The sequence below is a fragment of the Dromiciops gliroides genome, chromosome 4, assembly GCF_019393635.1.
Source record: "Dromiciops gliroides isolate mDroGli1 chromosome 4, mDroGli1.pri, whole genome shotgun sequence".
In the NCBI taxonomy this organism is placed as follows: domain Eukaryota; kingdom Metazoa; phylum Chordata; class Mammalia; order Microbiotheria; family Microbiotheriidae; genus Dromiciops; species Dromiciops gliroides.
The window spans coordinates 213,134,966-213,152,143 of NC_057864.1; the positions used below are offsets into that span (position 1 = coordinate 213,134,966).

Here is a 17,178-nt window from a genome sequence, read left to right on the forward strand (position 1 = left end):
CAATATTCTTTCCACTACCCTATGTCTCTTTTCAGAGAAGGGAAATGTCATTATAGCTTATAATAGTCATGTATGGTTTGTAATCTCTCCATATCTTGTTAGTTGGAGGACTAGAATCATATGATCTAAAGGTTGGAAAGAACCTCAGATAACACCTAATTCAACCTCCACTTAGCATGAATCTCTTCTACAACTTCCCTAATAATGATCATTCATCCTGTGCTTGAAGACTTACTTACATGGAGGAGGAGAAAACTCACAATCTCCTGAGGCACAGTTAAATTTTTTTTCTTTAAACAGGGTGATGAGGGTTAAGTGACTTGCCCAGGGTCACACAGCTAGTAAGTGTCAAGTGTCTGAGGCCGGATTTGAGCTCAGGTCCTCCTGAATCCAGGGCCAGTGCTCTATCCACTGTGCCACCTAGCTGTCCCCCACAGTTGATTTTATGGTTTAGAAATCCCTCCATATTCTTGGCTGTTTTCATTTGGGCATGCTTCAGTTTGTCAGTGCCTCTCTTAAAACATAGTAACCAGAATTGATTATACCATAGTGACTAGCACCAAGAGGTATAGGTGTGATCTAGCTGCAGAGGACATCGGGACCTCTTTCATTCTGGAGTAATTTTGAACACATCACAAGGAATATTCATCTTGGATTTGAAATGTTTTATTTTACTTACTTTTATTTTCACTTAAGAAATAAAATTTGTCATGGATTCTACCCTTAGGATGCCAGTATATGATAGGTAAACCTTTACCTCATCATGCCCAGAACCATCACTTCCTGGACATCTTCCCACCATACAAAGGCCCAGTCCCTTTTCTGCCGTTTAGTTCTCCTTCCATATCATTTTCCATTGGAATATAAGCAACTTGAGGGCAAGGGATGTCTTGTATGTTTATTTTTAGATCTCTGCTGTTTCGTACTACTTGTGCATTATAAATGCTTAATGAATACTCTCTGAAAGGCAGGATAGCTATCCAAAGTTACAAACTCCTATGAGGGTGAGACGGTTTATTCAGCTTTCTATAGCTATTTTTGTATACAAAATATGTCCATAGCATATATGTATATAAAATACATTTAAATGTTTAATAAGTTAAAAAAAAAACTTTCAGCAAACTCCCTGACAGATAATTTTAGCAAGAATGCTAGGAGAACCTTTGTATCTATCCCTTGCTTATGGTTTCTTTTATTGCTATATTTCCTTGTTGTAGCAACAAGAACTGTGAAATCGACCACCATCGTGAACAATATGAAAAGTTGAAGTGGCAGCTGGAAAGGAAACTCCGGGAACTAGATGGTGAACTTGCTTTGCAGAAACAGGTATGATATTTTAGGGAGCTTTTTTTGCTGCTTTCTGACCATCAAGACTAGACTTTGTGGCTGTTTATTTATTGGGAGGCAGTTGGGGTTAAGGGACTTGCCCAAGGTCACACAGCTAGTAAGTGTCTGAGGCTGGATTTGAACTCAGGTCTTTCTGACTCCAGGGCTGGTGTTCTATCTGCTGTGCCACCCAGTTGCCCCCTTTGAGATTATTTTTTAAAGTCTCAGGCTGAGAAAGAGGAGATTAGGAGTTTTTTTCAAATACAGATCCCATCTCTAGCTATAACAGTGGGATTGTTTGTATAAGTTTTCATTAACCTAAAAATCTAAAGAGGAATAAAATTAGTGCATTTGGGAGTCTGGCATATACTACATTAATACCTTTAGAAATCTACCAAAGTACTTCATTCCCCAATGTTAAATAAATCTAAGAGCACCTTAATCAATGACTTGGGGGAAATATAAAGTAGCAAAATATCATTCCTGTCCCCTCCAACACCACCTGACTCTAAAATAAAAGGACATTTTTCATCTTCTTTTAAATTATTCTTGCTGAATCTTTATCAAAAGACATTGGGGCAGCTAGGTGGCACAGTGGATAGAGCACCGGCCCTGGAGTCAGGAGTACCTGAGTTCAAATCCGGCCTCAGACACTTAACACTTACTAGCTGTGTGACTCTGGGCAAGTCACTTAACCCCAATTGCCTCACTAAAAAAAAAAAGACATCAATACATAAATGTTACTGTAATTCTAAATATAGGTTTGTTAATTGACAAGTACAACCCCAAATCAGCAAATGCTTTTGTTCTTTGAAACTCTTGGCTCTAACATCTGTGAAATTCCAGCCCTGTAGTCTAAAGTAGAGGTGTCAGACACACAGCCTGCTGGCCCAAGTACAGACCTAGCCAGATTAAAATGCATATTTAACAAATAAATAAATATTTAACAAAATAATAAAAATATAATAGAATATAGATAATGTTAATATGTGGTTTTCTAAATCAATATGTGGTCTGCAAGGATCCTTATGTAACAGGTTAATGGTCCCTGTTTCTATTTGAGTTTGACATCACTTGTCTGAAGGGCACACATACTATTCTTTTTTTTTTTTTTTTTTGGTGGGGCAATGAGGGTTAAGTGACTTGCCCAGGGTCACACAGCTAGAAAGTGTCAAGGGTCTGAGGCTGGATCTGAACTCAGGTCCTCCTGACTCCAGGGCCGGCACTCTATCCACTGTGCCATCCAGCTGCCCCCACACACATACTATTCTTAAAAGTTGAAGGCTAGATTTCCAAATTCATAGGGTACCAGAAATGTTCTAGGTGAAAAGATTCTATTACTTTTTTTCTCTAATGACTTCATGGCAATGGAAAAAGGGGTGGCACTTCTCTGGCTACTGCATTAGACTCAAAATAATTGTATCCAAAGAATAGCCCTGTTTTCTCAATTAAACTGAAATTTCTCATAAGTCATCTTTTTGAATGTTGTAGCATGAGGAAAACACACAATTCATATGTATTCATAGGCACATGGATTGATTTGAACTTGAAAGGCATTAGCAATTATCCCATCCAAACCTCATTTTACAGATAAGGAAACTGAGACCTGGAGAGGTAAAATGACTTTATTTGTCCAAGGTCACATGGGTAGTATCAGAGTTGAGATTTGAACCCAGATACTCTGTATACTCAGTGCTCTTTTTATTATACCCCATTCATTTGGAAAACATATATTGAGGTCTTACTATGCAAGGCATAATGCTAGCTAGATAGGTACCTGGGAGAGTCAGGATGGGGAGAAAAGGGGAGGGTATACAGAAAAGAATAAGGCAGTTTCCTTCTTTATGGAGTTTATGACCTAGTGGGGAAGATGAGACATGTATACAGATAATGATAAAGTAACATGGAATTTGGAAATACAAGGTATTAAATAATCATTTTAGTTCAGATAGCAGAGAGGTTATTTCTAGCTGAGGGTATTGGGAAAGTTTTGTGAAGGAGGCAGTATTTGTTTTGAACCCTCAAGCCTGAGTTGGAAACATATAGATGGAACCCCTAGGACAAGGGAAGCCATAATGTCTTATGTTTATTTTGTTATGCTATTATTATTTCAATTCTCTTTTATTTTGAGTGTTAATATATTGTATATTTCATAGCCGCACCTGGATTCTAATGGGTAATGTAGCAAGATGTTGGATTTCTTTTCTTCTTCAGATAACGCATTTGAATGTTATAAAATCCCTTACAATTTTTCCTTAAAGCCTGGGAAAAGAAGACATGGTAGCCATCATTAAATGAAAAATTCCATGTATTATATTTTGGTCAGTTAAAAAAAATACATGTATTTTTGGTGCTATTTCTTTTTTGAAAAAGTTTCTTCACATTTTGTTGATGCTTTTGATTTTTACATCATAAGTCATTTCCTAATATGTTCCTTTTTTTCTCTTTTCTCCCTCCCAATGAACCCTTGTAACAAGGAAAAATAGTTAAGGAAAATAAACTATCATAATGATCTAGTCCAATAACATATACAGCATTTTGCATTCATTCTCCCACCAGTTCTCAACATTTTACATTGGAAAGAGAAAGGCATATTTCTTCATCTCCTCTTTTGGGCCCAAGATCAGTTGTTACAGACATAGCTTTCAACTTTATTTCTTTTAATTAAATTGGATTTTTAAAAATATATTTATCTCAAAATTCTCTTCCTCCCTCCTACTCCTCCCCTACCCAATGAGAAAACAAGAAAAACAATACCCATTATACATAAGTTATGCAAAACATAATATTCACATTAGGTATATTTCTTCCTTCCTTCCTTCCTTCCTTCCTTCCTTCCTTCCTTCCTTCCTTCCTTCCTTCCTTCCTTCCTTCCTTCCTTCCTTCCTTCCTTCCTTCCTTCCTTCCTTCCTTCCTTCCTTCCTTCCTTCCTTCCTTTCTTTCACTGGGCAATGAGGGTTAAGTGACTTACCCACGGTCACACAGCTAGTAAGTGTCAAGTGTCTGAGGCCAGATTTGAACTCAGGTACTCCTGAATCCAGGGCCCGTGCTTTATCCACTGCGCCACCTAGCTGCCCACATTAGGTATATTTCAACTTTATTTCAATGTTCTTTTCATTAAATTATTGTAGTCATCGTGTATATTATTTTCCTGGTTCTGTTTACTTCACTCATAGAAGTCTGTGAGTGAGATTTACTGCAGTGGCTTTTAAAGAACAAGGGAAGGCATAGAAGTCTTAGATTTTTTTGTTTTGTTGCTATTATCCAAGATTACCTCAAGTATCCTTATATGTATAGTGTTTTCCATGTTTTTCTCATTCTGCTCTTGGGAAGAAGTGGGCTCTGACTTAAGGCATTGAGAAAAAAATGGCAGTACATCCTTGTGGGGGACTGACTACCAAATGTGGATTTTTTTTTCCCTCCCGACTTAGGTACTGCATCACATTGTAACTTATAGAAAATTAGTTATCCTCCCCATGTCCTTTTCCATCTGTAAAATAAGATTATAGGTAGAATGTAGTCATGCACCAACTTTCCCTCCACTTTAGTCTTGGCTTGTAGCCTTTTCAAGTTAAATAATTTACTCTCACTACAGTAGTTGACCTTGATGCTGTTTTTGTCCTTGTTGAAGGCATCTGACAACATCACTGAAAACATCATGCTAAAAAGGATGGGAGCAAGCACACAGTCCTACTTCACTCCATTGGTGACTGGGGAAGCTTGAGAGCATCTTCCATTATATGATGAGTAAAACTATATGTGTCGCCCTGTTTCTGTCCCAAGTGTAGGAAAAATTAGCTGGGGTTTCTAATATATTTGTTACTTAGAAATTAGAGGCTACTGTACTGGTTTGGGGGCATTAAGTATTTATTAAAGTATATTAGATATTAGTAAAGAGAGAACATGTGGAGTTTAGAAAGTTCAGAAGCCCTACATACCTAGAACAAGGCATGCACCCACCACCTTGGAGTCTCAGGCCAAAAAGAGAAAGTTCCTGTGCCTGTCAGAGAGGAAGCTACCTGCAGGTCCGGAAGAGAGGCAGTCCCTATACACCTCTCCAAGCTAATTGGCCAGCATCATCCAAATCCATTGGTTCACTGGATTTGAGGCCAGTCCATGGGTAGAATGTGCTGATGTCAGAGTTCATATCCTCTGGCAGGAACAAGGCTTTCAGGTAGGTGTGGTTTTGAGTGAGGTAACTTCCTGACTCTGGGCTGATCTTAAGAAAGGTCAGGCCCAGCTCTGTTATTAATAATTGTCTCACATGCCATCATGAAACTGATATACAATACTTTTTTATTTATTTTTTAGTGAGGCAATTGGGGTTAAGTGACTTGCCCAGGGTCACACAGCTAGTAAGTGTTAAGTGTCTGAGGCCAGATTTGAATTCAGGTACTCCTGACTCCAGGGCCGGTGCTCTATCCACTGTGCCATCTAGCTGCCCCAAAACTGACATACAATACTGATGGACTTCTCCAGGAAACCAAATTTTGGTTGTCCTCACTAATAATAGGGAATCTAGAAAGAGAAGATTTGAGGGGAAAAATAATGAGTTAAGTTTTAGACATGTCAATGGGACATCTAGTTTGAAATATCCAGTAGGCAATTGGAATGCAAGACTACAGGTCAGGAGTGAAGTTGGACCTAGATAAATAGATCTGAGAGTTGTGTGCATAAAGATGTCAGGTGAATCCATAGGAGCTGGTGAAATTACTAAGCAAAATAGTATAGAGGGAAAAGAGGGCCCAGGACAGGACCTTTGGAGGTACCTGTGATTAGTGGGCATGCCCTGGATGAAGATCCAGCAAGGAAGACCGAGAAGAAAGTCATACAGATAGGAATAGAACCAGGAGAGATCATGGTCACAAAAACCTAAAGAGAAGAGAGTACCAGAGAAGAGAGTGCTCAAGTGTCAAAGGCTATTGAGAGATGAAGAAAGATGAGAAACAAGAAAAGGCTATTAAATAGATTTAGTAATTAAGAGATTATTGACAGCTTTGGAGAGTGCAGTTAGAGTTGAGTGATGACGTTGGAAGCCAGACTGCCAAGTTAAGAAGAGAATGATAAAAAAAGGAAATGAGAGAAAACACTGATTATAGACAGTCTTCTCAAGTTTAGTCATAGAAGAGAAGAGAGATATATAAGATGATAGCAGGAATGGATGAGTCAAGTGAGTGTTTTTTAAGGATGGGAGATATATGGGTGTGTTTGTAGGCAGTAGGGAAGCAACAAGTAGACAGGGAGAGGTTGAAGACAGATGAGAGAGTGGAGATGATCGAGAAAGCAATCTGGTGGAGAAAATGGGATGGAATAGGGCCACTTGTGCCTGGAGCAGGGTTTGCCTGGCCAAGAAGGGCTACATCTTGTGAGATGGGTGAAAGAGAAGATAGTAGGAAAAGGTATCTGAGTGATATGAGATGAGAAATGAAAAAAACTTCTCAGCAAATATCCTCAATTATTTTTGAATGAAGTATAAACAAGGTTCTCAGTTGAGAGCTTGAGGGAACAGAGAGTTGTGGGAAGGTTCTAGTGCAGAAAGATGATCAGATTATGATCAAAATATTATTCAGAGTTTATGAATATGGAAGTAGTGTATTGGTGAGTGGTGGCGCCAGAACAAGGGTATGATCAACAAAAGATTATGATCAGATAAAACAATTTTAGAGTTCCTGAACATAGGAATAATTGATAAGTAAAATCAAAATACAAATAAAGGAAAGATTCCCTACCCCTCGTGGACCCCACATTCCCCTCTATCCACCCCTCTCTTGCCACCTGGAACACCTATCAGGTAGACGTGGTAGGCAAAGGAAGAGATCTAATTGAGGTATAGTGGTGGTGGGAGATGGAACAATTCATAAAACAACCCTCCCCTCTCCAAAAAAGATTGCTATTTATGATGGTTAGGTTATGTAGTATTATTACTTATAGTGCTATACTTTAGATATGTTGTGGTTTAAATAAGCTTTTTTTTTTTTTTTTTGCTTTTTACGTTAAATAAGCTGTTGTGTACTGGTCTGAGAATACACACACACACACACACACAATATTTCAATAGGAAAGCACATTCTCAATTTGAAAAGGTTTGTGGGTTGTGTTGCATATAATTGCACCTTCTAGGCATGATGTGAATACTTATACTACCAGACTCCTCCCCTACCCATGCAAAATTACTTTGGTTTTGCTTATATATATTTTGTATATATTTTAGTACATTATTTCTGCATATCTCCACCCCCAACCCCCCCATCCCTGCCCCAATACATCATTTAAGCTCTTTTTTTTTTTTCACTTTGCAACAAACACACCGGCCCTGGATTCAGGAGGACCTGAGTTCAAATCCAGCCTCAGACACTTAACACTTACTAGCTGTGTGACCTTAGGCAAGTCACTTAACCCTCATTGCCCTGCAAAAACAAAAACAACGACTTTGTACAAACATTTATTTTATTTTTTCCAGTTACACGTAAGGGTAGTTTTCAACATTCATTTTCTAAGATTTAGAGTTCCAAATTTTTCTCCCTCCCTTTCCTCCCCCCTCCACAAGACATCAACCAGGTTATATATATTCAATCCACAAGTGTTCTTTTTATCAGTTCTTTCTATGGGGGTGGATAGTATGCTTCATTATTAGTCCCTTGGGATTATCTTGTATCATTTTATTGCTTAGAGTAGTTAAGTCATTCACAATTGCTCATCGAACAGTACTGCTGTCACTATGCACAATGTCGTAGTTCTGCTCACTTCACTATACATCAGTTCATGTGAGTATTTTCCAGGTTTTTCTGGGATCATCTTGTTTGTCATTTCCTATACCACAATACTATTCCACTACAGTCATATACCACAGCTTCTTCAGTCATTCCTCAATTGATGGACATTCCCTTGATTCTCAATTCTTAGCCACCACAGAGTTGCTATGAATATTTTTGGTACAATTTTTCCCCCTTTTCTCTTTTTCTTGATTACTATTATTAACTATTTCCCTCCATCCTATTCCCTTCCCCTTGATATTTACTCTATTATCCATCTTCTTTCATCCTATCCCTCTTCCCCCAGTGCATTCCCCTCACCCCTCAATTTAACCCTAAAGATGTCATCATGGGGCAGCTAGGTGACACAGTGGACAAATCATCCACCTTGGACCCAGGGGGATCCCAGCCAAAACCCAGCCTCAGACACAAGACAGTCACCCATTGCATGACCCCGGGTATGTCCCCCAACTCCAATTTTTTATGGTTCTCTAGGGTCTTGTATTTGAAAGTCAAATTTGCCATTCAGTTCAGGTCTTTTCATCACAAATACCTGAAAGTCCTCTTTTCATGGAAGTCCCATTTTTTCCTCTGAAAGGTTATGCTCAGTTTTGCTGGATACGTGATTCTTGGTTGTAATCCCAATTCCTTTGTCCTCTGGAATATCATATTCCATGCCCTCTGGTCCTTTAATGTAGACGCTGCTAGATCTTGTGCTATCCTGATATCCAAAGTACTTGAATTCTTTCTTTTTGGCAGCTTGCAATATGTTCTCCTTGACCTAAGAGCTCTGGAATTTGGCTATAATATTTCTAGGAGTTTTCCTTTTGGGATCTCTTTCTGGAGGTGATCAGTGGATTCTTTCAATTTCTATTTTAGCTTCTGCTTCTAGAATATCAAGACAATTTTCCCTGAGAATATCTTGGAAGATGGTGTCTAAGCTCTTTCCTTGATCATGGTTTTCAGGTAGACCAATAATTTTCAAATTATCTCTCCTGGACCTATTTTCCAGGTCAGCAGTTTTCCCAGAAGATATTTCACATTGCCTTCTATTTTTTTATTCATTTGGATTTGCTTTATTGTGTCTTGGTTTCTCATAAAGTCACTAGCTTCCATTTGTTCAATCCTCATTCTTAGGTAATTATTTTCATCAGAGAGCTTTTGTACCTCCTTTTCCATTTGGAAAATTTGGCTTTTCAAGCTGTTGACTTTTTTCTCATGTTTTTCCTGCATCACCTTTATTTCTCTTTCCATTTTTTCCTCTACCTCTCTAACTTTATCTTCAAAGTCCTTTTCGAGTGCCTCTATGGCTTGAGACCAATTCATATTTTTCTTGGAAGCTTTAGATATAGGGGCCTTGATGTTGACATCTTCCTCTGAGGGTGCCCCTTGGTCTTCCTTGTCACTAAAGAAACTTTCTATGGTCTTCACCTTTCTATACCTGCTCATCTTTCCTTTCTTTTACTTGACTTTTAGGTCCTTAAAGTGGGGCACTGTTCCCAGGTGGTACGATTTAAGGAGAATCAGGTTCTTCACTCACCTGGTCTGTTCCCTGGTCTGTAGATGACCCCAGACTAACTTGCTAATCAACCAGCTTTTTGTGTTATGGTTGTTAGCTCCAACAAGCCTGTGCCCCTCCCCCATCTGGGCCACTGCTAATGGAGCCTACCTCCTGGTTCTCAGCAGGGGTGTAAAATCCAAGTTCTGTCTTAGCACCAGCATAGACCCCTGTAGTCTCCCCCCTACCCAGGGCTCAGGTGTCTCACCGGACTATGAGCTTAGTTCCAGATGACACTGGCGCTGTAGCTGATTCAGAGGCTCTGGGGGTCTCCTTCTCTTGTGAGGCCTTCCTGGGACTGGATCTGTGTCAGGGTGACTGTGGGGTTGGGCTCCACTCCTGTCTCAGCACAGCAGCTCCCTCCTTCTGACCTTCCAAGATGTCCTTGGTTGGAAGATGAGTTCAGCACATTCTTCTATGGGTTTTGCTGCTCTAGGAATTGTCCTGTGGCATTATTTGGATGTTTTTTTGAGCAATCATGTCATGAGTTTAAGAGCTCACTGTCTTTCCTCCAACATCTTGGCCCTTTCCCTGAAGTCCCCATTTAAGCTCCTTAAGACAAGTAGTGTCTTCATTTTTATTCTTGGTTTTTTTGGGGGTTTTTTTTTGGTTTTTTTTAGTGAGGCAATTGGGGTTAAGTGACTTGCCTAGGGTCACACAGCTAGTAAGTGTTAAGTGTCTGAGGTCACATTTGAACTCAGGTACTCCTGACTCCAGGGCTGGTGCTCTATCCACTGTGCCACCTAGCTGCCCCATTTTTATTCTTGTTTTCCCAATCAGTCAATGAACATTTGTTAAGTACCTACTATGTATCAGGCTCAATGCTCGGGATACAGAGAAAGCCAAAAGCATCCCTTCCATTAGGAGGAACACTGAAGGGGAGGCCTGATAAAGAGGAGGAGTGCAGCTGAGCAGGGTATAATGAGATGGCTGCTTTGAACTCCCTCCTTAAATGGAAAATCTGATAGGAGATTTCCCCTGACTGACTTTTATGTATGCATTCAAATATATGTACTCTTCAAAGTGGATATTCTGTTCTTACATACATAATGCTGGAATTTCTCTTTGAGAATTGCTTTCAGAACCTAAGGCACATTGTTTTGAATATTCAAAGTGATTATAAGTCCTTTTTTTTTTTTAAAAATTTTTTTTGGAAACGGCCAGTTTTCTGGAATTAAGTCTGATTAATGAAGTGGAAAATCCAGCTTGAATATTGTAATTTTTGCTCAAAAATGGGTTATAACAAAAAATAAGGCTTTTACATTGCCTCATAAATTGGTCCTGAAGACTTTCCATTGTTTCAAAATGTTTTGAGCAATGGTAGCATCGAAAGGGTAACTAAATAACCTCCCAAGGATTTACTTTGAATGATAATATATTTGGATTCTGACTTTTGGTATATTTATTAAAAACGTAGTCACATTACATACTTTGCTTCAGAGGCCTATTTGGGAGGGCCTGCTGCCTTACAAGAAAATCATTTGGATCATTTCATGGTCCTACTTTAAGTGTAGTTCTTTTGCCCTCTAGTGGCTATAATCTATAGTGTGCCTTATTGTTAGAATGCCTGAACTGTGAATTCAAAGGTATAATGACACACCAGTATTACTGGGGAAACCAAAATTAGACCAGAATCGAACTCATACTCTGACTTAAATATTTCTATGTCCTAACCTTCCCTCTCAAGTCCATATGAGTCCATATGCTTCACAACATCTAAAAAAATTAGGTAAAATGATGTAATTTATGTACTCAGCTTCTGAAGGCCCTCTAAGTGGAAGCCCTTTACTCTCTTGTTGTTAGAATTTTGAGACAAAATGTGCCATTTCCTTCAGCTTCACTATAATTATCTCATTTATTTGGAGTTTTTGTTCTTAGAGGGAATTCAGATTTCTGGGATGTTAGAATCTTCAGCATGTGAAAACAGAAGTACCTTTATGTACCTTTGTTAATATGGTTGTCTCCTCTTAGAACTAGAATTATTCTGTTATAATAGAATTATTCTGGTTCAGGCAAATTTTTTTGTTTGTTTGTTTGTTTTTGTTTTGTTTTGTTTTGTTTTTGGTGAGGCAATTGGGGTTAAGTGACTTGCCCAGGGTCACACAGCTAGTAAGTGTTAAGTGTCTGAGGCCGGAATTGAACTCAGGTCCTTCTGAATCCAGGGCTGGTGCTCTATCCACTGCTCCACCTAGCTGCCCCCTCAGGCAAAATTTTTAAAAATCACAGAACTCTTCCTTTCCTGCTCCTTTCTCAGGCCAATGTGCAGGTAAATGGTACACTATCTGTCTGCTGGTTTTGCTTTGTCCTAGTAAGAGACAAGTTGCCTTTTTCTGTTTGAAAGACTAACCAGTGACAAAAGCAAGTTTTCCTCAAGATATAAAAAGCTGATTATGTGCTCAATTTGAGGAAATTCTTCTAAACTCCTCTACAGTTTCATGCTCCTTAATAAAACATCTTTTGATCTGTATCCCAAATTATGAGCTGTGTTATTTTTTTTCCAAGGACACATTTGGTATATTATTTGGGAATCTAGTACATGGTCTGAATAGGAAAATCTATGGCCAGTAGCTTCTGTTTAAGCCCCAGCATGCCTTAAAGGTAAGAAGATTCTTTTAAAATCTCTCTTTCCATGGCTTTTAAGGGGAGTTCCACATAGGCTACCCATCAGAGGCATCTAGAATCCCTTGCTTTTTCTTTCTTTAAACACATCCATAAAAACCTTTATTTCTCTTTTTGTTTTCTATAGTCAGAACTTTTCAGTGAGGAAACTAAACTGCTCAAAATATCTGGTGTTTATGCCCAATTTTGAGCTGTTCACTTTTTTTTTTCATTCTGATCTTGCCAATCAAAATTTTAAAGGGGCTAACTAGAGTGAAAAGGAATAAAACTCACTCTCAAAATTTATTGCATTAAAAATTAAAGAAAGGGGCAGCTAGGTGGCGCAGTGGATAGAGCACCGGCCCTGGAGTCAGGAGTACCTGAATTCAAATCCGGCCTCAGACACTTATCACTTACTAGCTGTGTGACCCTGGGCAAGTCACTTAACCCCAATTGCTTCACTAAAAAAAAAAAAAAATTAAATTAAATTAAAGAAACTAGGGGTGGAGTCAAGGTAGAGGGGTAGGGTCAGCCACCCAGCTGGACTCTCCCAATGTTACTTTTAAAATAGCTTTAAAATAATGCCTAAAATTGAATTTTGAAGCAGTGAAACCAACAAAAAGTCAGGATGGGACATTTTTCCTGCCTTAGAAAACTTGAGGTTGGTAGGAGAAGTCTGTGGCATTGGGTTGGAGTTCTGTCCAGAGTCCACACACATAGTGGTGGCAACAGTGACAAATGGGTACACCTGGCGCTGATTGGTAACTCTATTGCCTATACTCAGTTCTGAGTCATAGATCCAAGGTGGAGAGGAGTGCTGGTGATCAATCACAAAGGAGCAGGGGGGCAGCTAGGTGGCACAGTGAATAGAGCACCGGCCCTGGAGTCAGGAGGACCTGAGTTCAAATCCGGCCTCAGACACTTAACACTTACTAGCTGTGTGACCCTGGGCAAATCACTTAACCCCAATTGCCTCACTAAAAAACAAACAAACAACAACAAAGGAGCAGGGACCCTGGTTATAGTTGCAAGGCAAAGAGGAGTGCTAGGGCATGTAGCTAGAGGGGACCAAGGGTCCTTCCTGGGTAAAGACCAGAGTGTAGTGACTGTACCTCTCCCAGGATCACACCACCTTGGAAGCACCAGAAATGTGCAGACCCCTAGAACTAGCTCTGAAAACAGCGGCACAAAAAAGTCTAAAGCTTGAGACAGTGCCTCCCCAAACCCAGGTGAGCAGAGCCCAACTTTAACATTAAGTTCAAAGTCAAGAAAGGCTAGAAAAATGAGCAACCGCAACAAAAAAGAATTTGACCATAAAAAGCTACTATGGTGTCAGGGTACACTAAGACAAACTCAGAAGAAGACAATGTGAAAACAGCTAACACCCCTCCATCCCCACCCCCAAAAAAAGCCTCAAAGAAAAATGCTAATGGAACTCAGATCCAACAAGAATTCCTGGAAACATTAAAGAAAGAGCTAAGAATGGTAGAGGAAAGAATGGGAAAAGAAATAAGATCAGTCCACAGATTCTAAAACTCTAAATAATCAAGACAATACTTTGGGTTTGTTTGTTTTTTTAACTTTTCTGAAAGCCAGGTCTTTCATGGATGAATAAAACTCTTAATAAAATTAAGATGAAACCATTATATTGCTCAAAAAACTCATACAGCACTTTTAACAGGAAGAAAAAAATGACAGGGCCATTGGTCAGTGGTTCATACTACAAAACTTACGGAAAGTGACCCAGTATTATCTTTCTGTCAGGAATTATCAGCAAACAGCAAAAGGTCTGGTTATGTCAAGGGGGTATCTTCAAGGTGATTGTGGGGTTAGCAGTGGTATACAGTGACAAAAAGATCACTTGAATTAGTTTACAGCTTTACCAAGAGTGTATAAATGTCTCATTTTCCCCATATTCCCCACAACATTTGTCATTTTCCTATTATCCAATCCAGTAGGTGTGAGGTAGTGCCCAGCATTCTGATTACATGTAAAATCTGGAGCTGTTGTGGATAGACATAACTTCAAGAGGAAAAATACATGGACATATTTAATTTACAAACATTCCAAAAATTTCACAAATTCAGAATTATATCACTTTGGTGAGGGTGTGTCTTAGTCAACAATTTACATTTTTATAAGTCCATCTTTTAAAACAGGAGTGCAGATTTACAGCAATAAAAACTACCTTCATCTATCTCACTGAAGAATTTTAGCACCCTCTCTAGGGTGGGTTGTAAGGAGGAGTATTAGGAAGGAGAAGAGAGAATTCTTAAGAATTTAAATTTGCTGCAACCTTAGAATTCCTAATTTAACAATCTCTAGTAAATATCAAGGATTTACTAAATTTTGTTTTGATTGTGGTATAAAAATTCACATTCAAAAGATTATGCCTGATTTTTGTGGAATCGTGAGTAGGTTGTTTTCTCTTTCCAAAAATGTATTAATTTATTTTTTGCCTTCTTTTCTTTTTAAATTTTGAGTACCACATTTTCTCTCTCTTACAGTCCTCCCCCACCCACTAAGAAAGCAAGCAATATATTATCAATTACACATGTCAAATCATGCAAAACATATTTTTTCTTTCTTTTTTTTTTTTTTTTTTGCAGGGCTTTGGGTGGGGTTAAGTGACATGCCCAGGGTCACATAGCTAGTAAGTGTCAGGTGTCTGAGGCTGGATTTGAACTCAGGTCCTCCTGAATCCAGGGCTGGTGCTTTATCCACTGCACCACCTAGCTGCCCCACAAGACATATTTTGATATTGACCACATTTCAAAAAAAACAAGAAAAATAAAAATAATAAAAATTAAGAAAGTGACACCGAGTTCATCAGTTCTAAATCTCAGAACCCCAGAGCAAATATCCCTGTTTGCCTCTCCCCTTGTTACTTCCAACTCTATAGGTATTTCAGACCTATAATCCAACATTGTATTTGTTTTATGTAAATAACAAGGTAGCTTCAGGTCTTTACTTTGATGTTCAAGTTGAAGCCTGTACCCTAGTTAACATCTTTTGCTGTACCCATGTTGACTAGTCCAGAATTTTAAACCATTTGAACATTTTGCCCTTCATTCAATACTTGGCAGCTAAAGATATAAGCTGGATGCTATTCTCTGGATTCCCTGACTTAGCCATAACATTATGGGTCCACAAACTTATTCAAGCATTCATTTTTATATTCATTGTTCTTTAGTATTTTTCCTTGTCCTGCAGGTTTCCAGGTCTCTGACCAGGTTGCTCTGCCATTCCTTGGCTCACAGTACCATTCAGCTGTTTCATTTAGCTCCTTTCTGCTCCCAGGATCCCTGATTCTGATTCTGCATTTATGGAGCTATTGGAAATGAATGTTGAGTGAAATTATTAACGCATTATAGATGGGGGATGTGGAGGCCCAGAAAGAAGGTCTTTCTTAATTCCAGTGACTTTATCTTAGTCTTCAGCTCAAGCAAAGTGAACTCTATACTTCTACATTTATATGCTTCTCATTCCTTGTTTTTATTTCCCCCCAGCCCCACCCCCAGCCAACCATAAGTAAAGGGCTAGACTATCTTTTGTACTGGTTCTGTCCCTAAAGCAAATAAGTTGGCCTGCCCCATAAGGCTAACTAAAGACAAAGAAAGTTATTTAAAAGGCGGCTGTGTATTCAGTTGGGAGGAGTTCTTCCTTCTGAATCCCCCAGAGCTATGTGTTCCTGAATAAAACTTTTGACATATACCCTAAATCATGATCTGTAGGTTTTTTCTTCTAGCACTTAAGATACCTACTTTGACCGGCTTATTTTATATATGATGAAAAAGCCAGAGAGACTAACTTGACCGAGGTTACACAAGATAATAAGTGGCAAAAGTAAGATTTGACAGTAGGTCTTCTGATCCCAAACTCAGTGCTTTTTTGCTATGCCACACTACTTCCTATAAATTCATAAGTTGTTTTGAATCCTTTATCATTTTAAAGAGTGGTCCCTATATGAGACCCTGACTTCTATATTAGAATATATTATTTTTCTTTGGGGTGAGAGAGGAAAGTCATTTCACTTGTCTCCATTTTTTTCCATTCATAAAGTAGATCATAAGCTCATCCCTTCTTTGAATAATAAATCTAGTCAGAATGGTAAATGGCTTTGTTTTGTTATTGCCAAAATAATCAATTTTAATTTCTTTTTTTTTTTTTTTAGTGAGGCAATTGGGGTTAAGTGACTTGCCCAGGGTCAAACAGCTAGTAAGTGTTAAGTGTCTGAGGCCGGATTTGAACTCAGGTACTCCTGACTCCAGGGCCGGTGCTCTATCCACTGCGCCACCTAGCTGCCCCAATTTCTTTTTACTAAAGATACTTGTTGGTGGTGCAGGGGATAGAACTCTGGGCCTGGAGTCAGATTTGAGTTCAAATCTGGCCTCGTTACGTGACCCTAAGCAAGGCACTGAACCTCTGTTTGTTTCAGTTTCTTCAACCTTGCAGGATTGTTGTGAGCCTCAAATGAGAAAATATTTTTTTGTTTGTTTATTTTTTCATATAAATATTTTATTATTTTCTAGTTACATTTAGAGATAGTTTTCAACAATTGTTTTTATAAGATTTCTAGTTTCAAATTTTTCTCCCCCTTCCCTAAGACAACAAGTAATCTGATATAGGTTTGTAAAGAATTAATTGTTATTTGAGGTTTTTATGACCCCATCTTTTGGCTAGAATTTAAAAAACCCCAACTCGTGCACTGGCCTGGGGCTCAGGCACTGTGCCTCCACAACAGCACAGTGCTCCACCCACTGGTTGTAGCCGTTGCCATGGCACTGGCACCTCACATCATCACCACTCACTGACACCTACATGGACCTGGCAAAATTATAATGACTGGAAGCCCAGTGAGGGCAGTCATGTGACTGTCAGGCAGGGCTGCCAGCCAATTGGCTTGGGGCTGTGTGTGGTCAGCTTGGGGTCTGATGGGAAGGA

At 39.0% G+C, this 17,178-nt stretch overlaps 1 protein-coding gene across 3 annotated transcripts in view; it reads left to right on the forward strand.

Moving 5' to 3' along the window:
- Window positions 1-17,178, forward strand: part of CCDC57 (coiled-coil domain containing 57) — a 221,215-nt gene that overhangs the window by 36,880 nt on the left and 167,157 nt on the right. For all 3 annotated transcript variants that reach the window (XM_043962564.1, XM_043962563.1, XM_043962565.1), the window contains one exon: window positions 1,218-1,326. In XM_043962564.1, coding sequence (XP_043818499.1) covers window positions 1,218-1,326 — 109 coding nt within the window. The remainder of the gene's footprint in view (window positions 1-1,217; window positions 1,327-17,178) is intronic.